This window comes from Marmota flaviventris, chromosome 10 (assembly GCF_047511675.1).
Source record: "Marmota flaviventris isolate mMarFla1 chromosome 10, mMarFla1.hap1, whole genome shotgun sequence".
In the NCBI taxonomy this organism is placed as follows: Eukaryota; Metazoa; Chordata; class Mammalia; order Rodentia; family Sciuridae; genus Marmota; species Marmota flaviventris.
In genome coordinates this window covers 75670459-75696047 of record NC_092507.1, presented here as the reverse complement: position 1 = coordinate 75696047, position 25589 = coordinate 75670459, and the positions used below count along the sequence as shown (strand labels likewise).

The 25589-nt window shown below is 36.4% G+C and overlaps 1 protein-coding gene across 1 annotated transcript; it reads left to right on the top strand.

The window, feature by feature from the left end:
* The first annotated feature begins 426 nt into the window (after positions 1–426).
* LOC114092517 (guanylate-binding protein 5-like) lies at positions 427–16257 on the top strand. The gene is made up of 11 exons (XM_027935082.3): positions 427–649; positions 2438–2646; positions 3795–3922; positions 5088–5197; positions 5454–5647; positions 6013–6255; positions 7541–7821; positions 8529–8741; positions 9285–9387; positions 9706–9887; positions 11279–16257. The coding sequence occupies exons 2-11, from the start codon at positions 2457–2459 to the stop codon at positions 11396–11398; spliced, it is 1764 nt and encodes a 587-aa protein (XP_027790883.2). The 5' UTR covers positions 427–649; positions 2438–2456; the 3' UTR covers positions 11399–16257.
* The last annotated feature ends 9332 nt before the right edge of the window (positions 16258–25589 follow it).

The following is a 25589-nucleotide window of genomic DNA, read 5'->3' as shown; positions in this document are numbered from 1 at the left end:
GGAGTTATAGAAAATGTTTAATAAATGTCTTCCTTGCCAGCATTCTTTGTGTGCTGTGCAGAAACCTTTATCTTTTCCTGTAAATTAGTTCTTAGCTCCTGAAGCTTCCATAAAAAAAAAAGAAAGAAAGAAACAACAACCTTACTCCTATGTGAGTGCATTTAACATTTCAGTAAACTAGACCTACAAGAGTATGTTTTTCCAAACTGGAGATAAATATCATCTCAAGCTAGTTCAAATAACACACACTAGAAAAACTTGCAAAAGTTCTCAAAGTTTTCCTGCAGTAACACAATGCAATTTCTGGGAAATCATGCCAAATATCTTGAAACCTTCCACCAGAGGACGCTCAGAATATCCCCTCTGCAACTACCTAGTCACTGAATTTGCTCTGTGGTTTCGGTTTTGTAGAGAAACTTTGAAAACCCCTTGGACTTTTGCCATGCTTACATTTCATATTCAAATACTCTGCTGGGAGGCGGGAACTGGGGAAGAAAGAAACTCCCCAGGATTGGAAGAAGAGCTCATCAGAACTCATTACAGCTAAACTAAAGTACAACTGTTGAAACTCACCCTTACCAAGCCTTCCTGAAAGCAGCTTTTCTGCCATTTCTAAAAGCAGCTTTTCTCTCTGCTCTAGATTTTACAGGTAAGTTAAGATTGTGGGCAGGTTGGGGGGGGGGGGCAAAAGGGAGGAAGATATTTGCAATGTTCAGGTATTTTTAAAAGTATTCCATCCAGGATAGGGTGCAAATTTTTCTGAGGTACTACAAAATGAACCCATTGAAGTCTAAATTGATGTGTAGCTAGATAACAGAATTCATTCAGTGTCTGCTAAGTTTGTTTCCTGCTTAATTAGACACAAAACTAGTGGGGGCTAGCTAGAACTTGGAATGTCTAAATATGTTTTATCCCAGAGGACACAAACAGGTTGAGTTGTAAATGGCAGAGTGGCAGTTGTGTGTGTGGCTTGAACACAGTCAATATTCCAAGATGTGTCAGAGATTTGGCTCTTCGAAAAGCACTAAAGATGCTATCCAGATCACACTTGGGAACAACATAAAAAACACTATTACTGATATTGATACACAGAGCTATTCTTATTCATGAAGAAGTCTAAAACTTCAAAGCTGTTTTCTCTCACATTAGTAACTTTACCTCAAAGAATGAGAATTTATAAGTCTCCAATGTCTGAATACATATTTGGTTTATAAATATTGCTTTGTAGCTAATTATTGTAGATCATGATTGGAATTTTCCCACATCTTTCTAATCTAAATATGATTCTAGCCCCTGCTATATGTAAGTCAGACAACCAGAATTCTACTAATATAAAGTACCAATATTGCAGTAGAAGTGGGTTGGAAGGGAAAGACATCTGGCATATGGAATTTCCTGCCTCTGAACACATGGTACTGTACAATTTGTGAATGGACTTCCTACTATTTGGTCCCATGTAGCAGTTTCTGTTCTAATTTGTCTTTCATCAGGATGGTTGATGAGAAAGGTCATTGACTATGAGAAAGGGATCATCAAAACCAGCAACAACAACAAAGAAATCCACAGTGTGTATAGTCTGCTAGCAAAAAGAATCCAGATGTTTAAATTTTAAGACTTTCATGAAAAATGAATTCAAGCAGATAGTGGATTTTTAGCTTCAAAATAAATGATGATTTCTAAAATGGAAAAAATAAAAAAACCTTCTCCTTATGGCATGAAGCATGAGAAGAAGGGGGCAGAGACAGGTCATAAAAACAACAATTTGCCTTTATGTTTCACATAGCTTTAAAATATTTTACCAAAGACTCTTCAGGTTACAGGAGTTGATGCCCAGAAGTAGAAAATTAGTGGTGAAAAATTATTAAATGAAATTTTTTTCATTTATATAAACAGTCATAAAATGATAACACTTTGAAGTTTTGTTTCTGTAAAAGAAATTATTAACTAAGTAAAAATCCCTTTGAAAAGTATAGCTTGAATAAACACTTGAATTTATTGGAAAATGCAACATAATGGCATAGAATTGTTTAATGTAATGCAGTCTAGACATGGACCTAAATAAGAGAAAAGCAAAAATTTATATATAGCAAATAATGAAAATAAATTTTCAAAATAGGGATTTTAGGAGGTAAAAACTGAGAAACATGAGTAAATCAAAATCCAGTGGAATGAGATAGATGCAAAAAATCAGAGGGTAAGACTCAGGAAATTAATTTTTCTTTGTTCACCAGCTATTTAAGAACAAGCAGGGTAGCTGATGGCTGGCCTAGGGACCTAGTTTACCTTGGTGCTTTTAGCTATTTCTTTTTATGTTTTGTTTTGTAATGTCTTCAGAAACAGGCCATGCTGGAAAACAGTTATGTTTTCAGGTTCAGTAAGCAAAATGTCTTTCTCTGCCAGAGCTAATATTACTGCCCAACCCATCTCTTCCTTCCAGACAAAGAAACACCCCAGACATGACCTCAGAGACCTACATGCCAGGCCCCATGTGCCTCATCGAGAACATGGAGGGGCAGCTAGTGGTCAAGCAGGAAGCCCTGCAGATCCTGTCGGCCATCACGCAGCCCATGGTGGTGGTGGCCATTGTGGGCCTCTACCGCACAGGCAAATCTTACCTGATGAACCAGTTGGCTGGGAAGAAACAGGGTGAGTGACACCAACAAAGCTCTGCTTAGCCCTCTGTCTACTCCACTGTGGACACTCTACATGGGGATGGAGGGGAGAAAGTTAGTGTCAGGGAGGAACAGTGAAAACTAATGTTTAGGCCATAGTTAGGCCTTTTAACTTGGAGAGATTGTTTTAAAGACCTAAGATGTCAGGAAACAATTTTATTTGGCTGCAGCCAGGTTCAGAGGGCACAGCTTTTGCTGTAATCAATCAATCCCCTGAATCCTGAGTTCAGGTAGTTTCAGAATTGTATACCCAGCATGTAAGGGGAGGGGCTCAGAAGTTCACAGTCTGCAGAAGATCACATAAAAGCAGCTTTTTCTTTCACTGTTTTGGGCAAGTTAATCCTTCAAGGATAACACCTGAGAAGGGGAGAGCTTCTTCTCCCCTTTCTTTCCTCCCCTTGCCAGCTGTTACCATGGAGGCCAATTGGTAACTTATCTTAGAAATGTAGACATCTCTGTGAAGCCTCAGATCAAGGCCAGAGGCCTCATTTACACATTTCTACAAACTACTATACTGGATAAATGTTTGCAAAGAACTAGTAAGGGGGTGTCCAGCACCTGCAGTGCTGATTTCTTCCAGGCTAGTGACCAAGTAAAATAGGGCATCACAAAAATAGAAAGTTTACCTACATTGAACTCTTTTGTAGAGACTCTTTTGCTGACAGTGTAAAATCAACCATGGTAAAGATTTCTGGAGAAGCTCAGTTAAGATATTCTGTGGAGAAAGGGGTGCCACTATAAGATAAAGGGCAGATTTCTGTCCCTGACATATAAACCCTTTTAAAAAATGTTGACCTTAATGTCTTTCTGAGAGAAACACAATATATTCCTCTCATAAGGAATAAGACATCAATGAAATAATTTCCATATGTGTAATTATAAACTTTAAAATTTTACTTTAAAATTTAAAATTTTACTTTTTTATTATTATAAAAAACATAAAAATTTCCCACTTATGGAATTTGACTTTATTTCCCCATTTCTATATTGTAATGGAGCTCAACACTCCTATTTTCTGCTGTTTCCTTATCTTGCTTTCCTTAAACCCTAACTCAATTATCAAGAAAATATGCGAATTCTAGATCCCCTTCTCTGTGACAACCCCTGCACTCCCCTCTGCAGGCTTCTCTGTGGGCTCCACGGTGCAGTCTCACACAAAAGGAATCTGGATGTGGTGTGTGCCTCATCCTGAGAAGCCAGGCCACACCCTAGTTCTGCTGGACACTGAAGGCCTGGGTGATGTAGAGAAGGTAAGGACAGAGGATTCTTTTATGATTAAACTCCTTATCACTGAACACACTTTGTACAAGGAGTTTTTCATTTGGTTTTTGTTTTTATGAATTTGTATTTCCACTTGACTGGACTATATTGCCCCTCATTTTTTCTTTCCATTTTCAATAGTGTTTGGAAGCCTAAAAGTGAGGAAATATATTTATAATACAGAATAAGTATTAGAAGAACTACACTGATGTTTTGCTTAGTAGTTGCCAGATGCATAAATGGTGCAAATAAAATCACATTACAAGCCTGGTCTTGCACTGAATATGGTTAGTAGTGGGTTGAAGATGAGATAAAATTCTATTCAAATCAGGACTCTGGCACTTGTAACTCTCTGACACTGACAAGAAGAGTAGGTCTCCCTAAATCTTTTATTTTTTCTTTAGAATTATTCAACAGTACACCCATAGGTCTTGTCTAACACATGAGCCTTTTCTAGTTGAATGCTAGTAAGTATTTAACAACCAGCTCATAGAAAAAAAGAAAGACTTGACCATTCCCTAAATATTTTTATCATAACTAAATACAAGCTACTCAAGTGAAGTCCCTAAACTCAGACTTGGGAAGAAAGGTACATAGTTGGATCTTATAAGCTGATTTTTGTACCAAACCAAACGATCTCTTGAATGTCTACTGTTTTTTATATTTTGATTTTGATTTTTACTTCTGACTTATCAAGATGCAAAGATGTTAAGACAAAATTTCATCTTCTGTTTACTCATATACAAAATGGAGATATTAATTATGAGCTCATCTTATAGCATTAGAATTAGATGTCTAAGATTGGTAATATGAACTCCCTGTGGATAATAATTTTATAATAAAATAGATATATGGATTGTGCAGATAGGCCAATTTTGTTTTGATACCTGGAAAACCTTCATTTTAAATACTCTGCTTCCCCCATTAACTTTGACTACACCATTTGCAGTTATCTAATAGTAGCTATAAGAGGGACTTGGGAATTAGAAATATATGCATTAGTATAAAATTATAAATGAGGAAGTTATGCAAGTTCATGTGTCTGACAATCACTTGTGTTTTCCCTGCTTAACATTTGTATATCGGGATTCTATTTTTAATGATTGTGCATTTGGGAATGCTGTTTGACATGACTTAAATTTGTTTGACTTCTAGGATGATGATAAGAATGATACCCAGATCTTTGCTCTGGCAATCCTTCTGAGCAGCACCTTTGTATACAATACCATGAACAAAATTGACCAGGGAGCTATTGACCTACTTCAGTATCCTTTTGTGGTTCAGGATGGCACCAAAGCCACAGAGAACACCACTCACCAGCTGCAAGTCTATGAGACTTTGTAAATCCCCCAAATGAAAATGTGTAGACACTGAACGTACAGACAAGAGCCCTCATATTCTCTGATGAGAAAATGTTTATTTGGCTGTTTGCCAAGTGGAAAATCCAGGTTTGGGGAACATGGGATCAAATATGGGCTTAGATGCTGTGCTATTTCTGCTAGTTTTCCTTAATCATCTCAGCAATGTGACAGAACTGACAGATCTACTCAGGGCAAGAAAGTCGCTTGATCTTGGAGACGAGGATGCTGATGACATTGTAAGCTTCTTTCCGGACTTGGTGTGGACTATAAGAGATTTCTACCTAAGCCTGGAAATAGATGGACAACTCATGACAGCAGATGAATACCTGGAGAATTCACTGAAGATAAAGAAAGGTAATTGGGCTTCTGTTTTGAAAAGAGGAAGAAAAGTAACCCAAGAAATGATATGTTTTGGGTAGAAGGCTAAATGTATATTTTTCCTATTTATCAACATAGCTGTTTTACAGAATATATAATGAATATTATTAATTTTCAATGAACTCATAGGCTCAATATCAAACTTTATTACTCCCTTTTCTTGGGAAAAATATTCTTTCCTTTTTTCCTTTTTCTGATTAAATACATTTAATCTGTTTGCTTAGGGTATATGAAGATATATTTAACTGAGGATCACCAAGAAAAAAGACACATATTCAAGGACAATGTATTAAAGTGAGTGTAAATTCTAAAGAAAAAAAATCCTGTTTTTCCTTCTCCAGGTAGTGATCAAAGAACACAAACTTTCAATTTGCCCCGGTTGTGTATTCAAAAGTTCTTTCCTACAAAGAAGTGCTTTGTCCTTGACACACCCACTCACCAGAAGAAGGTCTCCCAGCTAGAGACACTGCAGGATGATGAGCTGAGTCTTGAATTTGTGCAACAAGTGGCAGAATTCTCTTCCCACATCTTTACCAAGTCCAAGATCAAGATTCTTCCAGGAGGCATCAAGGTCAATGGCCTTCGTGAGTACCTCTTCAAGGATTTTCCTTCTACTCAGAATAATGTGTAAGAGATATATAGGAGGGTCCTTGTTGTGCCAACATTGAGAGATGCATAAGCAGTTACCAAAATTATAATGGTGCTCATTTTCTTGGTGATCCTCAGTTAAATATATCTTCAAATACCATCATGCAAATCATATGCACCATGTAAACTTATAGTGAATATGAAACATATCTCTAGTATTTGTTTTAGTAATGCCTTTAAGGTTACATGAAATAAGAACATGAGGATAAGATGAAGTTAAAGATGTTGTATCCTTCCGTCTTCCACTGTTGACCTATATTAGGTCATATGTGTTGGCAGCATTTGTTTAATAAATATATTGGATTTTTAAGGTATGTTACAATGTTTGAAGGCACAAATTATAAATATATTCCTTTTAGAAATGCAACTTGAGTGATACAATTGTTGAACTATGCCCCAAGTGGTCTAGAGCCTCTAAAAATATCTAATCATACTTCTTGCTGTAGCTTTCCATAACAACTCTATGTTTCACAGCTTTGTAAATAATCACTATATTATGCACAGAAGTTAAGTGCAAATGACAAAGAAGTAAAACAAGGAAGTTCTAACTAAGAATAAAGGAATATTGTTCTAATTTATTCAATTTGCCCTTTTTCAGGGAATGGCATCTCCCATACCAGTGTATGTATGTATATATGGAGATACCATACCAGTATATATATTTGCATATGATTTGCATGATGGTAACTGCTTATGCATCTCTCTCTCTCTCTCTCTCTCTCTCTCTCTCTCTCTATATATATATATATATATATATATATATATATATATATATATTTATAAATTATTTTATATATATATTAGTGAGATCCTAAGCAGCTAGGAGAGACCCTGTCTGAAAAAAAACACATAAAAAGTGCTGGGATGTGGCTCAGTAGTTAAGCACCCCTGGGCTCAATTCCTAGAACTATATGTTTCATGAATATGCATGACTTTTATATGATCATATGCTTATTTCTCTGCATAGAATTAAATAATGATATACATCTAGACATTTTTCCTGTCTTTATCCTCTGACTCCTATTTCATTTTCCTAAGAAGGAAATACCTGTCTTCTTAATCTCACCATTTCCCAAAGGAATTTGTCTGGGACACTTGGATCCTATTCAGAATGCTGAAAATTTGGGGGTAATACATTGTTCAATGAATGGTCTCAGAATTAATGACATAGATCATAGACTTTTTCTACAGAGAACACAAGCATCTCTTCCTTCTGTGCAGGTCTAGAGAGCCTGGTGCTAACCTATGTCAATGCTATCAACAATGGAGATCTGCCCTGCATGGAGAATGCAGTCCTGGCCCTGGCCCAGAGAGAAAACTCAGCTGCAGTAGAAAAGGCCCTTGCCCACTATGACCAGTTGATGGGCCAGAAGGTGCAGCTGCCCACAGAGACCCTCCAGGAGCTGTTGGACCTGCACAGGGCCAGTGAGAGAGAGGCCATAAAAATCTTCACAGAGAACTCTTTCAAGGATGAGGACCAAAGTTTCCAGAAAGAATTAAAGGTAATTATTTATTTTTCTTGTTCATGGGCATTGGGTTAATAGAATGAACAATACTGCTATGAATAATACAATAGGAATGGTTTAAGAAAAGCAATTCCTTCTATATTGGAAAACAGTGGTGATCATTAATGTGGCATGATATACTTTCCTTCTGAAAACAAAAATGTGTAAATATTCTGGGACTTTTACAGTCTGAATTTTTCACATAGTCACACAGCTCACATTTACCATTTAACATCCATGGAATTAATTTGATTGATTCATTCATTCCTTTAAAACATTTGCAAAATATTATTCTTGTTTTTCATTAATTAAACAGAGAAAAACTGTCCTTTATATCTACTAAATTACGATTAGGATTAATAGAATAAACTGACATCATTCCAACCAATTATTCAAATCTGTTTTCTGCTTGATGTACGGAAATGTTGGAAAACAGTAGGCTGCATTTAAAATGAGGGCTTGAGGCTAGGGGTCTGTGGTCTTAAGATCACATTTAAGCAGAAATTAAAAGACACAGGAATTTCGGAATATTTCATAGACAAATGTAAATATTTTTCATAGACTCTCGTCCTTGCAACTTCCTCCAGGATTGCTGGCAAGGATATAGTCCTTGGAATTTCTAAGAAAAATAGAGACTTTAAAATATAAATTTCAGAAGTACTGAGGTATGTTTAACACCTCTGTGGGTTCCTGTCCCTTTGAAGACCCTACTAGATGCAAAGCAGAATGACATTTGTAAGCAGAACGAAGAAGTCTCTTCAGATCGTTGCTCAGCTTTGCTTCGGGATATTTTTGGTCCTCTGGAAGAAGCAGTGAAGCAGGGGGTTTATTCTAAGCCAGGAGGCCATAATCTCTACCTTCAGAAGACAGAGGAGCTGAAGGCAAAGTACCATCAGCAGCCCAGGAAAGGAATACAGGTATCCCTGGTTCTGTCTATTAATTATGGGAATTTCTGAGGCCTCTCTAATAAGCCACTGAGGACAGGAGAAAGGAAATGTCTAGAGGAGTAGAGATGAGATTGTTGTCTCTGCCTCAGACTCACTGTCACTGAATGAGCATGCATGGGTATTTTGTGCTTGCTGTTTAATTTCAAGTGTGAACACATTCCAGAGTTGAAACAGTGTCAGCAATTCTCCTGCTTCCTTTTGATGTTCCAGCACTTCTTCATTATTGTGCTCCATTTTCCTCACTATTGACTCTATTTTCAAAAAGGCTTGCCCGACATGACAACAAAGAGATACCACTGGGTGTGAGGTCAACCGATCCTTACTACCTTAGTGACAGAGCAAACACTCTTGTTGCAGTGAGTTTTTTTCATCTAGTGGCATTGGGTGCTCTTAATTGCCCTGACACGTTCTGAACCCCACCTGTGGAGAGGCTTGATGGAACAAAAAACGTGATTTTATCACCTTGCCAATCACCACTGCCAAGTTCTAACTGTATGTTTTTGGTGTTCCTAGGCTGAGGAAGCTCTGCAAAAGTATTTAAAGTCCAAAGAGTCTGTGAGTAAAGCTGTTCTACAGACAGACCAGGCTCTCACAGCCAAGGAAAAGGAGATGAGAGGTGAGAAGAGAACAGAAACAAAGTAAGAGAGACAAAAAAATGTCCAAAAATGTGAAATTCATATATTCTGGCCCAGCTGAGTTCATTCAACTAGAATAAGACAGGCAAAGAGGTGTCCTATCCCCACAGGTGGTACCTGAGTATGGCAGGATCAGGTGCAATATGGTTATCTTGAAGGAAAAACAGTGCCAGGGAATTTTCTCTGTGGGTTGGAGCAATAACAAATAAGAGTGGGAAGCCCAAGGGAGGGACAGAACAGTTCTCCAGGGTTTTTTGTTTTGTTTTGTTTTGTTTTTACCTTTTCTTCTTTCTCTTCAGAGGCACGTATGAAAGCAGAGGCTGCCAAGGCTGAAGCAGAAAGGTTGGAGGCGATTCGTAGGCAGAAACAGCAAATGATGGAGGAGAGGGAGAGACTCCATCAGCAGCAAATAAGACAAATGGAGATAGATAAAGCAAACTTTCAGGCACAGCAACAGAGGGAGCAGGAACGTCGACTCCAGGTATTGATTAATTGTTGCATCTCAGGATTGTGTTTCTGGCCCTTCCCTATAAGGATGAAGGCATGAAAGAGTGGCCATTGGGGAGATGCAGACTGCTATGGTGGCTCAGAGTGGAGTCTGTGGAGCTAGACTGCTGGGTTTGCATCAAGCTCAACTTTACCAAATGCATGGTTTAAGCAAGCTATCTATTTATTTTCTCTGTGTCTCCTTTTCTTGTATAGAATGGAAATGACAGTTTCATATATTTTATATTGTGATAATGAAATGCATTAGTACTTGCATTTAGAATGGTATTTGGCATAGAGTAAAAAATATAATTTTTTATATATAGGCTGAGGCATTTCTGTCCCACAGTGATTAGCCTTTTCTGTTAATTTGTTAATTGACTGGACAATCCTTTGTCTTGATCATACCTTGTTATATCAACTTCATATCGCAGTGTCTTTGCTCTTGTCATCTCTGGTTGATGACCTTGAACTCACAGTGCTTGTTTCACCAAGTCCTGTAGTTTATCATCACTCAACAAGCAGGAGTTCTTCTCTCCCAAGCACTGTACAAAGCCCTCTGCATGCATTCTCTCATCTTATCTACTTACTGTGAAGCAGAACTATTTTGTCCTCAGTTTTAAATGAGGTAATCGAGGTCTCAAGGAAATAACTAAATGCCAGTATCTCACAGTCTTGTGAGTCAATGAAGCTGTCTTTCCAGTGAATGGGATCCGCAGTGTTGCTGTTCCCGAGATCCTTGGAGAATTCCTATGTAAGCACCTCAGACAACATCCCAATCTTGCCCTGACTTAACATGGAAACTATGGGTACCCATTTTTTTAGTAACTACCCTGTGGCATTTTGGGGATTGTAGCTTTTTCCTGAAAGGCATTATTGGCAATCTTGGTGTTTGATCTGCTCAGTCTTTTCTTGTACGTTTCCCTCCAAAGTGTATTGACCTGGAACATATCCCTCATCTAAGGTCCAGACTCCTCTCCTGATTGCACATCACCTAGACATTGTGCTTTTGTTTCAGTTTCTTCTCTTACAAACATAGTCAATATTTTCCTAAAAATTGGAAAGAGATAGGGATAGAGAATTGAGGTCAAGATGTAACAAAGATTACTGAAGGAAATTGTGTAGTGTAATTGGGAAGGGAGCCCTGGGATGGAATTCTAGAGACAGCAACATTTCAGGGACTGAAACAATGTTTCTGGAGGTAGAGGAAGACCAAAGTGAATAAGTGAATACAGAAGTAAGCTGGAGGTAAATTAGTGGAAGAGGGAGATTCAGGTACTGTTTATTGTTCCTGTGGATTAAAGGAAATAAGGACAAGTCAACAAGCAATCAAAATGAAGCAGACCTTACTTTTTGCTAAGTATTATTATGACTATTTTCACTTAGGAAGAAGCCCAGAGGCTCAAATTGATCCATCAAGCTCAAATTGCAAGATTTCAAGCTCAGATCCAGCAGCTCCAAAGCACAAGGCCTCAGCCACAACCTGATCCATGTTTGATACTCTAAAATGCTAAACATTAAAGCTTCCTTTTCTTATTTCTTCTCACTGAAGACACAAAGGAACAAGAAACTAAAGAACTTGGGACAATCAACATTTAAATGCCTAGTCTTCTGCCTAGTCTTCCAATTTGTCTCTAGGTATTGCAAGTTACCCAGGTGTCTAGTTATTGCAAATTACTACATGGGCTCAGTCAAATGGATAGGTACCCAGGTCTGGGGTCAGTAGGGCTTCACTTCTACTGCTGGTCATGTGCTGGATACCATCAGAGGGAGGCACCAGTGGTAAAGTAGGAACAATCTGCAGTTCTCACCTGGGTGGAGACTGCTATTCTATGGGCAATGGTACAAATCATCAGCACTGTCAGTTCACCTTCTGCAAAGAGAAATCCCAAGCTGAAAGAAAACAATGTTATCATGAAAGGGAGATCTTTAGAGGATGAAAAGAAATACTACTGTGGAAATTGTGTCATAGGCTTAAGGACTAAAGAAAAAGCCTTTTCCTTTTACTCATCCTCAATAAGTCATGACTTAGAGCATGTTATAATAGGTAACAACTTATTTGTGACTTGATATTTTTGTGTTACATTTTTATAATCCTTTAGCTTGTAAATAGGAGGCATAAGTAATAATGTGTAATTAGCCAAAATTATAATGGTGCTCATTTAATTTTATACTTGGTATAATGCTAAAGTTAAATCATCATACCATATGAAAGCCTGCTGGCATTTTTTAAAAAGTATTAATTGTATGGGCTGGGGTTGTGGCTCAGCAGTAGAGTGCTCGCCTAGCATGTGTCAGGCCCTGGATTCCATCCTCAGCACCACATAAAAATAAATAAATAAATATATTGTGTTCAACTACAATTAAAAAAGTATTGATTGTACAAATGTATCTGTTAGTACCTAGTTTTAACTATGAAAATATTTTTAAACCATAACTCTGTTGCTTTGCTTTTATGTCTCTCAGTATATAAAATTCTATGGGGAAAGCTTCTGAATTTCCCTCAGAAGATCAGGAATTACTTTAAAACTGGAACTAAATTGCTTTTTGCAATATCTTTTTGTTTTCTGTTTGCTGTGTTTAACTCTAGTAAAATATGCTTTAAAAATTATAGGACCACCCCACAAAGCTCTAGTTTTTTCTCCCTTATAACTGTTTGCTTATGTAAAGATTTTACTTTGGGTGATATTATAGGATCTTTACGTTTTTTTTTAAGTTCCTCAAAATATGATTTACTCATATGCAAAAGAAATACACATTAATGTTATTGACTGTACTTTTTCTTATGCTTTGGAGTGTTTTATTTCTCTGAATTTCTCATAGTATAGCAGCAATAGTAAACATGTATGATTTCTTTATTCCTTAGCATCATAAATAGCTAATAAAAGCAGGTAATATTTTGTCAGTGCCTGTTGTGGTCACTGTAATACCTCATGCATTGTTCACAAAATCCTTTGAGCATGCAGTATTGCTTTATTACAATTATCATTACTTAAAATATTTCATATTTATTAGTGTTATTATTATTAAAGTTATTACTTTTAAGGCATTCAAGATAATTAAGTCACCTAGAGGCAATGCTGCAGAAGGCTTTTCAGATCTGGACCCTTCATCTTAAAACTGTTTTTCTTGTCTTGCTTAGTAAGACAATATTTCTATAAATATTAAGTAATATGTTAAAATCTAGAGAACATTACTAAAATAATGAAAACCAAAATCAGAGTGTCAAAACAATGAAAAAGTATTCAACACAAAAAGTAAGGAGACTATCAAAAATAAAAGTTAAAAGTGTGGTAATGACTCTTGAATATACAGATCACCAATAAAACAGAATAGAAAGTCCAAAATAAACTATGTAGGAAGCATGGAGAGTAAAGGTGAAATTCTAAATAGAAAGAGACAGCTGCATGGCCACTTAGAAAGAGATCATGTCAGAACCAGATCTTATATCATACACTAAAAACAACAACAAGAAAAAGAGTTTAAAGTATAAAGATGTAAAATCCATTTTAAAATCCAAGGTTATATTTTTTCTGAACCTATAGGAGAGGGCCTTTCTCTGAGTCAAACCTATTTTGAAGTGTCTCTTGATCTCATAACTCAATCAGTTACAACACAATCTCTTGATCCTTTTCAAAGTAAGATTTTGATAAGTTACATCCCCTCCTTTGCTTTTAAAAATTATAAAATATGACACATTCAGACGAGTGCATCAAATATAAAGCATACAAATAATATAAATTGTAACACCACACCCTAGAAGCAAATTCAGCTTTGCTAAAACCCCAAAGGAGTATATTACAACTTCTGACAACCTTGCTAGAGAAAACCAGTATCACAACTTTTGAATTCCCCCTGGACTGTATCATATACAGGCGATGTCTGAAATACTGTAATTTAGTTTGTTCTGCTTTCCATACAAATCAGTTTTTGTTGCATGTCTTCTTTTGTACTTTTGTTCATTTGTTAAAGATTTATTAATGATTCTTCTAGTTCACTGTGTAGTTGAAAAATGTATTGTACAAAGTAACATTGAGTTGTTTGTAATGCTATTGATAAATATGTAAATTCTCATGTTTATCTTTTATGAAATATTATTAAGTATATTTTGAAATATGCATATACATGTATATGCATGTATACATGCAAAATTCCCTGTGTAACACCCATAGGAATGGACTTTCCAGGTCATAGAGGAGGTGAATCTTGTCCTATTATATAAGGTTTACCATGACTTGTTTTTCTAGCAAACTACATACTTCAAAACAAAGAATGACAGTCTCCACACCAAAAGTTTTCACATTTGGTAGTGGAGGGGCTATGTGGTAGATCTTATTAAGACATTAATTTGCTTTTTTTATATGAGTCGGGTGGAATGCCTCTTTGTGTGTTTATTTGTTTACTAGTTCTTTTCCATGTTTTGTGGTGTCTTTCATGTGTTTTTGACATGTTCTGCCGTTTTCTTGATTTTTTAGGAGATTTTAAAATATAAAACTAAAAAAAAATTAAAAAATAAAATATAAAAGTCCTGAGTTTTGGGGGGTTGGATGACTGTCAAAGTCATTTTTTTATTCTATGATTTCCTTTAACACTTTTTAGAATTTTTTGTAAAAAATAGTTGTAATTTTAGCGCAGTCAATAAAATTTTACTTTATAGCAGGTGAAGTGTTTGTGTGTGCCTCCGTGTGTGTCTTTAGTAACATTTTTTTTTTTTTTGCATCCAAGGACATGATGGTACTTATCTATATATCTTCTAAAATGTATTTTTCTTTTTCATGAGCACATCTATATTTGAATAACAATTGAAAGTCTATGTGATGTGAATTTTGGGTCCAAAGTATTTTTCTGGAGAAGGATGATCTATTTTCCCGAAACAATTTTAACAGAAGATAGTTTTTGTCTATAAACTTATGTAGAAATAACTCTAAGTTAAATATCAGTATATGACTGTATCTGGGACTCTGTCAATTGTTCTTTTGGCCTATTTACCCACTCTGGTGCAAATATAACAATGCATCATTAACTAATTTAATAAGTTTTTAATTCTGCTATACTCAGTGTTTGTATAATGTTCTTCAAAAGTTTCTTGACTCTACCCTGAACATTAGCATTCCCATATAAATTTTAGGATCACTCTATACCTACTGGAAATGTTTATATTTTCACCAGGAGTCCAATAACATTTTTTTTTCATCATTTTTTAAAAAAAACTCTGTGTTTTCATTCATTACAAAAATTTTTACTAGGTAAAGAATTTGGGGTTGCCATTTTCTTTTTAGTATCCTAGAGATGCTTTTCTATTTTCTCTCACTTTTATAGTTTCCATACAAAACTGCTCCCATTTTTACTTTTAATTGCCCATATGTAAGATTTCCTCTAGTTGCCTCCAGAATGCTTACTTTATGTTAGGTTTCATTGTATTGTCTTTGATGTGCACTAGTGTATTTTTTCTTGTATTTGTACTGCTTGGGTTCTCTGAACTCGTGGATCATGCTTTGTTGTCTTTGAGTAGTGCCACAGTCTGGCTGGGCACAAAAATCACGAGCCACTCAAACAGGAACACATTTTATTTTTGAAACTCCCGCCAATGCCCTGTATGCTCCCGGGAAATATGCCGACCCACACACGCGGCATTCTCCTGGACCCACACACCAACAGGAAATCCCTCCTCCGGAATTCCCTCCTACCGCATTTCCCCAACCAATGAGAACTCTCCAGGAGTCCTGCTAGAGCTCCAAAGTAGCAGGCCCGAGGCAGACAGCAGGGGTCTAATATCCATTTGAAAGCAGATCTTAACATAATCATATCATCTCAATGGCTTGCTGGTGTCACCTTTCAACCAAAAATGCCATGCATCATTTTTACTTGGCTATGGCTCTTAGCAGAGTAGTTTTAGAAAGCTCTCAGCCTTGTTCTCTTCCCTTTTCATTTCCTCTTTTGGAATCCCCTTCACATTTACACTAAACCCTTTGATGCTGGTTTTGGGGACACCCTGAGCTACTAGGAACTCAGTTATCATTGATTTCACTCATGACTCTTCGTGCTGCTGTTTAGTTAATTTTATTGACCTATTTCAAGGGCTCTGATTGCTCTCTCTGCTGTGTTTATGTCCAGTCTTTTGTTGAGCCACTAAAGAATTCTTCATCACTAATATTGTGCTTTGTGTTTACAGAGTTTGTTAACAGTTTTCACTTTCCTGCTACAAATCCATATCTGTTCATGTATGTTGATCACCTTTCTGCTAGAATCCTTAAACATAATAATTGTAGTGATTTTAGAAGCCCTGTCTGATTGTTCCAAAACTTGTCGGAACAAGTGCTCCTATATCTATGTTTATTTCTTTAAAATAAATATTTTTAACTTCATTTCTCTGTGTGTCTCATAATTATTAAATCATTAATTGCTAAAAAAAAAAACAAAAACCAGTTGAGAATGATACGATAATAGTTGTGCTGCAAATGGACATACCTGTTTTGCTTTAAGATGTTTGGGGACAGGCATGGGTTCAACGTAGTCATACTTCAGCTGGATTTGGGTTTGGTTTTTATGCGTAGCTACCTTCAAAGTACCATAAGCCTGAACTTTCACCAGTGACATTCTGCAATGACGTTGATCATTATGTAAGATCTGGTGTGCCAGGGAGTCTCTAGGTATTGCTATCATCTTTCAGTTTGAGCAGACTCTCCATAGTTTTGTCACATGGGCCTTTTCTTTCTTTGTGCTCAACTTCCTGTCTCAGCCTAGGCTGCTTTTACTTGTTACTCAGTTCCAGAATCCTGGTGGGGGCATGAGTTATGTCTTTTTTCCAGGTAGTACATTGTAACTTCAAACCTTGGAAGTCTCTGGGTGTTTCCCAGGGGGTGGGGTGGGGTAGGGGCTTGCCTGTGGCAACCTGACAATGCTCATCTTGTTTTTTGTTTTTTTTTTAACCAAATGTTCCATAGCAAGGTGTCAAAATGAGACACTCATCCTGTCTGAGTACATTCAGTAGGTCGCAGTACTGAGTGCACTGGGTATAAAACACACACACACACACATAAATTAAAGCAAAACAACTTCTAAAAGATACTATGACATTTTTTTTTCCTGGGGTTCAAATAACAAAATAGAAAAGAACTTCATTTCATTTTAAAAGTCCTCATTAAACTTCATCAATTTAGGAAATTCTTTCTTTCTTTTTTGTACACAAATAGAGCACAATTTTTTTGTTTCTTTGGTTGTAAACACTGCAAAGTCAAACCATTCATGCAATCATACATGGACACAGGGTAATTATGTCCACCTAATTCCACCATCCTTCCCACCCCTATACCACTCACTATCCTCTGCCCAATCCAAAGTTCCTTCTTTTTTGCTTGCCCATTATGGATCAGCATCCTCATATTAAAGAAATCATTTGGCCTTTGATTTTTGGGAATTGGCTTATTTCGCTTAGCATGATATTCTCCAACTCCATCCACTTACCTGCAAATTCCATAATTTCATTATTTTAAGGCTGAGTAATATTTCATTGTGTATATATAACACAGTTTCTTTATGCATTCATCTATTTTGGGGCAACTAGGTTGGTTCCACAGTTTAGCTATGAGCTGCTATAAACATTGATGTGGCTGCGTAATTGTAGTATGATGATGTTAAGTCCTTTGAGTGAGATAGCTGGGTCAAATGGTGGTTCCCTTCCAAGTTTTCTAAGAGATCTCCATACTGCTTTCCATAATAGATGCAACAATTTGCATTCCCATCAGCAATGTATAAGTGTACCTTTTCCCCTACATCCTTGCCAACACTTATTGTTGTTGTATTCTTGATAATTGCCATTCTGACTGAAGTGTGATAAAATCTCAGGGTAGTTTGAATTTGTATTTCCCTAATTGCTAGAGATGTGGAACATTTTTTCATATATTATTTGACCATTTTTTGTATATCTTCTTCTGTGAAGTGTCTGTTTAGTTACTTAGTCCATTTATTGATTGAGATTTTTTTTTGGTGTTTTTGAGTTCTTTATTTATCCTGGAGATTTGTGCTCTATCTGATGTGTGTGTAGTAATGATTTTTCTCCCATTCTGTAGGCTCTCGCTTCATGTTATTGATTGTTTCCTTTGCTGAGAAGAAGCTTTTTAATTTGAATCCATTCCTTTTATTGAATCTTGGTTTTACTTCTTATTCTTTAGGAGTCTTGTTAAGGAAGTCAAATCTTAAGCCAATATGATGAAGATTGGGGCCTACTTTTACTTCTATTAGGTGCAGGGTCTCTGGTCTAATTCCTAGGTCCTTGATCCACTTTGAGTTGAGTTTTACGCATGGTGAAAGATAGGGGTTCAATTTTATTTTGCTGCATATAGATTTTCAATTTTCCTAGCACCATTTGTCAAAGAGGCTATCTTTTCTCTAATGTATGTTTTTGGTGCCTTTGTCCAGTATGAGATAACTGTATTTGTGTGGGTTTGTCTCTGTTTCTTCTATTCTATACCATTGATCTACATGTCTATTTTGGTACCAATATTATGCCATTTTTGTTGCTATAACTCTGTAGTATAATTTAAAATCTGCTATTGTGATACCTCCTTTATTACTTTTCTTGCTAAGGATTGCTTTGGCTATTCTCAGTCTCTTATTGTTTCAAATGAATTTCATGATTGCTTTCAATATTTCTGTGAAAAATGTCATTGGGATTTTAATTGGAATCACATTAAATCTGTATAACACTTTTGGTAGTATGGCCATTTTGACAATATTAATTCTGCCTATCCAAGACATGGGAGATCTTTCTATCTTCTAAGGTCTTTTTTAATTTCTTTCTTTAGTGTTCTGCAGTTTTTATTGTAGAGGTCTTCCACTTCTTTTGTTATATTGATTTCCAAGTATTTATTTATTTAATTTTGAGGTTATTGTGAATGGAGTAATTTTTCTAATTCCTCTTTCAAAGGATTCATCAGTGATGTATAAAAATGCATTTGATTTATGGGTATTGATTTTATAAACTGCTACTTTCCTGAATTCATTTATTGGTTCTAGAAGTTTTCTGGTGGAATTTTTTGGGTCTTCTAAATATAGAATCATGTCTTCAACAAATAAAAATTGTTCAAGTTCTTCTTTTCCTATTCATTTTACTTTAACTTCTTTCACCTAATTGCTCTGGCTAGAGCTTCAAGGGTTATGTTGAACAGAAGGGGTGAAAAAGGGCATCCTAGTCTTATTTGAATTTTTACAGGGAATGCTTTCAATTTTTCTCCATTTAGAATGATGTTGGCCTTGTGCTTAGCATATATAGCTATTAAAATGTAGAGGTATGTTCCTACTATTCCTAGTTTTTCTAATGTTTTGAACACAAAGAAGTGCTATTCATATAATTCTTGTCATTAAGTTTATTGATGTGATGAATTACATTTATTGATTTCTGTATGTGAAACAAATCTTGCATCCATGGGATGAACCCCACTTAATCTTGGTGCTTTATCTTCTTCAATGTTTTTGAATGTGATGAGACAGAATTTTATTGAGAATTTTTGCATCTATATTCATCAGGGATAGTGTCCTAAAGTTTTCTTTCCTTGAAGTGTCTTTGTCTGGTTTTGGTATCAGAGTGATACTAGTCTCATAGAATGAGTTTGGAAGGGTTCCCTCCTTTTCTATTTCATGGAACACTCTGAGGAGTATTGGTTTAGTTCTTCTTTGAAGGTCTCGGCTAAGAATCCATCTGGTCCAGGGCTGTTGGTAGGCTTTTGACGGTGTCTTCAATTTCATTGCTTGAAATTGATCTGTTGAAATTGTGTAGGTCCTCTTGATTCAGTTTGGGTAGATCATATGTCTCTAGAAATTTTTTGAAGTCTTTGCCCCATTTCTATTTTATTGGAGTACAAATTTTCAAAGTAGTTTCTAATTATGTTCTATATTTTAGTAGTATCTGTCATGATATTTCCTTTTTCATCACAAATTTTAGTAATTTGAGTTTTCTTTCTCTTTCATTCATTAGCGTGGCTGAGGGTTTATCAATTTTATTTATTTTTTCAAAGAACCAGCTTTTTGTTTTGTCAATGTTTTCAATTGTTTCTTTTGTTTCAATTTATTGATTTCAGCTCTGATTTTAATCATTTCCTATCTACTACTGCTTTTGGTGTTGATTTGTTCTTTTTCTAGGGCTTTGAGATGTGATGTTAGGTTATTTATTTGTTGACTTTTTATTTTTTTTAATGAATGAGCTCAATGCAATGAACTTTTCTCTTAGCACTGCCTTCATAGTGTCCCAGAGATTTTGGTATGTTGTATTGGTGTTCTCATTTACTTCTAAGAATTTTTTATCTCCTCCTTGATGTCTTCTGCTATCCATTTGTCATTCAATTGCATATTTTTAGTTTCCATATATTGGAGTAGCTTCTATTTTTTATTTTTTCATTGATTTCTAATTTCATCCCATTATGATCTGATAGAATACAGGGTAGTATCCCTATTTATTTATTTATTTTTTAATTTGCTAAGAGCTGCTTTGTGGCATAATATATAGTCTATTTTAGAGAATGATCCATGTGCTACTGCGAAGAAAGTGTATTTTCTCATTCATGGATGAAATATTCTATATAAGTCTGTTAGGTCTAAATTATTGATTGTATAGTTTCTTTGATTAGTTTTTGTTTGGAAGATCAATCCAGTGGTGAGATAAGTGTGTCAAAGTCACCCACTATAGTTGTGTAATGAACTATTTAATTCTTGAAATTGAGAAGGGTTTGTTTGATGTATGTTAATTCTCCATTGTTTGGGGCATAAATATTTGTGATTGTTGTGTCTTGTTGTTGTATGATTCCCTTTTTTATTCTTTCTGAATAACATCAAATTTCACCATGACTTAGTATAATAAGAGTACATTTAACAAGTTGTGATAGCAAAGAATATTTATAAATTCACTTTAAAGGTGAAATTTCCAATAAGTGTTTTACCACCAACTTAGCCCATTGAAACTAGGATGGACTGATTAGGATACAGCTCTCAAAGTCTAATCATTTCAGCTCTGATAATTTCTGCATTAACACAGAGCCTTTGGAATACACCTTATATCCAAACCATTATATTCTTCTCCTGTTGCCCAAAAGCTCATGTCCATCTCACAGTGCAAAATGCATTCAGTCCATGACTAACAGTCTCATTATCTTAACTGTTCCAGCATTGCTCAAATGTCCAAGTCCAAAGTCTCATTTGAGACTCTTTGGAAAATATTGGCTGTGAAACTATAAAAACCTAACGCAAGCTACATATGTTCAATAATTAATGGCACAGAGTTGATATTTTCATCCTAAAAGGGAGGAATTGAGGCATAGAAAAAGGGATGGGACCAAAAGAAGATCAAAACCTAGCCAGGCAAATATGTCCTGTATCTCCACGTATAGCTTCTAGGACATATGGTCACAAGATGTGCTCAACTAAGGACTTAGGCAGTCCCATCCTTTTGGACTTACTAGTTGAAGCACATATGGTTCCTCTTTTAGCCAGGCTCTCTTCACATCTGTAGATTTTCTTGGCAGAAAGTTCACATTACTGGCATCTCTTACAGATGGGTCTCTCTTCCAGCTTTGGCTTCACATTTACAGCTATACCCATTGCCCTCTGAGGGTCAGTATACAAGGATTCTGACTCTGCTGCTACATCTTTCATTACTTACCAGATCTGCATTTGAAATCTTGGTGGAAGCCTTCATGATCCCCTAACTCTAGCATCCTGCATTCCAGAAAAACAGAACCTTGTTAATGATGCCAAGGTCTGTTTCCAACCTGCGCAATGCTTGGGCTTGCTGGCTCATGGTTGCAGTGGCCTCTGTATGCCTGGGCAGCTGAGCATGGTGAAACAACTTTCTAGGTTCCCTATGCAAGCAATCTGCCTCCACACTGTTCTCAAAGAGATTTTTACTTTTACACCCTTGACCTGCAATGTGTGTGGTCTTAGAAATTTCTGAGATGCCCTCAAACCATTTTTCCTATTGTCTCTGTTGTAAAATACTTAATATCTGAAGTATCTGTTGTAATCTCTTCAATAAGCACAACTTACTTGGCACCCCCCCCCCCTCACTTAGCATGCAATTTTTTGGTTAAACTGCAAGTTTTTCAAATCCTTCAGCTCTGCTTTCTGCTACCAATTCTTACAGTAAATGTGGCCAAAATTTGCCAGCTAAATCCATGCCACTACCTGAATGCTGTGCTACCTTGAAATTCTCTCCACCAGATTTTTAATCTGTCTCTTTTAAATTTAGCCTCATACAAAATTTCAGCACATATCTAAAATATAGGCAAGTTCTTTGCTAGAATATAACATTAGTGGCTTCTAGTCCAATTTTCTAGAGAATTCTCTTTAAAAAAATCTGCATTTTGGTCTTATTTGTTCCACCAGACTGGCCTGTTAAGCAAGACTTACAACATTCTAAAGCTTCTCCAAACTTTTCCAAATTCCTTTTGTAAAGCAGCCACAAAACTTCTTGAACCACATGGTCAAGTTAGTCAAATAATTACCCACTCCAGGTACCAATTTTTGTGTTTGTCAATTTTTTGTTACTATGATAAGAATACCTGATAAGAACAAGTTAGAGACCCACTTGAGTCAAATGTATGAAAGATGATATGTCATGAGCTCTGTAATGTTTTGAACAACCAATAATAAAAAAAAGAACAAGTTATAGGGTGGAAAGCTTATTTGGGCTCCTGATTTTAGAGATTTAGTCCATGGGGACTGTCATTGCAGTGGGCTTAAAAGAGGAAGAACACTGTGGTCAAAGGCATGGAGGAATGCGGTGGGAGCACTACATCTTTATTTGTGCACGCGAGCAGAGAGAGAGAGAGAAAGGTTAAGGGACCACAGTGATGTTGTACCCACCTCTACCAAACATGCCCCATCTGCCTACATTTAACTACCCAGTCAGTCCATTCTAACTAGGATGGACTGGACTGGGTTATAGCTCTCATAATCCAATCATTGCACCTGTAAGTATCCCTGCATTAACAAAGGATCCTTTGGGTAAACTCATACCTAACCCACAACAAAGCATTATACTTATAAATGCACATGTAAATATTTTTATTGATATGCAAAGAGCATTGTTAGTGACATATGAGTACTTTTTCAGAGAAGGTAAATGTGGAAAGCAAAGACAAGAAATTAACAAAAAATATTAATTTCACAATAATGGATGGATAAAGGTATCAGGAAGAAGTGCAGATAGCCTCATGGTGTGTGGCGCAGGAGAGCTGTACCTCAGGTGGCTCAGCATCTCCACTTGGTCCAGAGACGGCTGTGGGGAGAAAACTTATGCCAGACATTACCACAATGTGCTGCTCCTCCTGATGTGTTCACTTAAGTCTGCAATAAAGACCTCTACAAGGGACACAAGAGTTCATCTTTGTTTGTCAACTTTCTTTTTGTTGCTGTCACCAAATAACCTGACAAGAAAAAAATGTAGAGGAAGAAAAGTTTAATTGTTTCTCGGTTTCAGAGCTTCAGAGCACAGACAACCAAATCCATTGTATCCATTGCTCTGGGCCAACGATGAGGCTGATCACCAGAGCGGAAAGGCATGGCATAAGAAAGCAGAGCAGGCCAGGCACCAGGAAGCAGAGGGAGAGAGTTCTGCTTACCAGAACAAAATATAAACCCCAAAGTTCTCCCACAGTGACCCACCTCTTCTAGCCATTCCATATCAGTGCATCAATTCACTGATTAGGTTAAAGCTTTCATAACCCAATCATTTCACCTCTAAACTGTCTTTCATCGTCTTAAACACGAGCTTTTGGGGAACACCTCATATCTAAAGCAAGATAGCACTTTACCGTCATGTCTGAAATGTGTGCTTGTGTTGTTTCTGGAACTGAGGGAACAAACCTCAGTCCTTGCACAGCTATTGCTCTAGGGTCACTTCTTCTTGCCTGCTACTTCCTGTCCTCCTGTGCTTCCTGGAGGCTCCTTGCTGAGCACTGTAGAAACAGAGAGAAAAGAGGTTTACCTTTCAGACACCTTAAATGCGAGAATTTGTTTCTTGCATATTTTGGTAGTAGCCATGCTTGAGATTGCAAAGATTCTCTAACATAGAAAAATTCCATCTCATTTGTGCTGGACATCTGTAAAAGTAACACTGATGTTTATTCTTGTTTGTTTATCCTGACCTTTTATAAATGCATTGCACATGCACAAATTACATCAGAACTGCCTGTGGTACTTGTTTCAAATGCAGAAAGAAAAGAGGGAGAGTGAAGCCAGAGAGTTGGAAAGGGGCATGAGAGTTGTTGGTTACTTCAAATATGAGAGGCCAAGACATCTCAGGCAAAAGTTCCCACATCCACATCTTTAGTGAAATCCACTGCACTCCCATGTTCTGTCTGGATAGTCTTGCATATGGGAGTGACAGTGTCTTGTCTTCCACAAGCTGGGAGGTCATCTTCACCATGCCTGAAAAGTCAAGCTACAGACGTCACACAACAACCCAATATGGCCTCAGTCTCTCCTTGAAGCCATTTAAGTGTCTCTGGAATGAACTGAGAATTAGTCCTTGATCTGCTTTTTCTTCAGGAAAATATGTACTGAACAGGGATATGAGAAGGATTTTGAGAGTCTAGACATGTTGTGAGTCTTTATTTTAGTGCTCACAAAGTAGATGTGTTTCATTTGTGTAAATTGAGTGAGTTGTACATTTATGAACTATGCACTTTTCCTTATTTATATTTATGTTTCAAATAGTTTATTTAAATCTTATTTAGGAATGAATCTAACTAAATTTGCCAGGCTATACAAGATCATTATTCAATATTCCTGAGAGATTTAGGGTTAACAAGTGAAAAAGAAATCTAGATAATGTATTATAATATCCTGTAGTTTTAAGATATCATTTCTCCCCACATTTATCTTTAGATTCAATGCAATTCCAAACAAAATTCCATTGGATGTTTTGGGTGAAGCTTTATTTAAAATTTATAGAAAATGCAAAAGCTGGGGCTGGGGATGTGGCTCAAGTGGTAGCACACTCGCCTGGCATGCATGGGGCACTGGGTTCTATCCTCAGCACCACATTAAAAATAAAATAAAGATGTTGTGTCCACCGAAAACTAAAAATAAGTATTAAAAATTTTTTTCTCTCTCTCTCTTTAAAAAAAAAGAAAATGCAAAAGCTCAAACATTGTTATTCCATTTGTGAATAAAAACAAAGACTAGAGAGTTTATGGAGAACAGTGCTGTTGCAAGTACAGAGCAACAGAGCAGGACAGCTGAGCAGAGGGCACAGAACAGGTTTACACTTACATGGACAGCCAAGTCACTGCAATTACAGGGAGAGGATAATCTTTCTCTAAATGGTTCCAGGCTAGCTTATATCTGTATGTGAAAGAAATAAAACTCAATTAAATAATACTCCTGGCATTCAGGGAAAAAATCAATTTTAGGTGAATGTTAGATCAAAATGTGAAGGAAAACCAATTTTTTCAGAAATTGTCAAGATATTCCTTCATGTCTTCTAGGTTGGGAAATAGGACAGAAAAGCACTAAATGTAAACAAAGAATATATCAGTTTAACTATATTAAAATGAAGAACTCTTATTCTTCAAAGACAACATTAAGAAAATGAAAAGGCAAACCAAAGATTAACAGAATACACACACACACACACACACACACACACACACACACCTCAAAACTATACACTCACTGGATTCATGCCAATTTAAAGTTCTGGCAC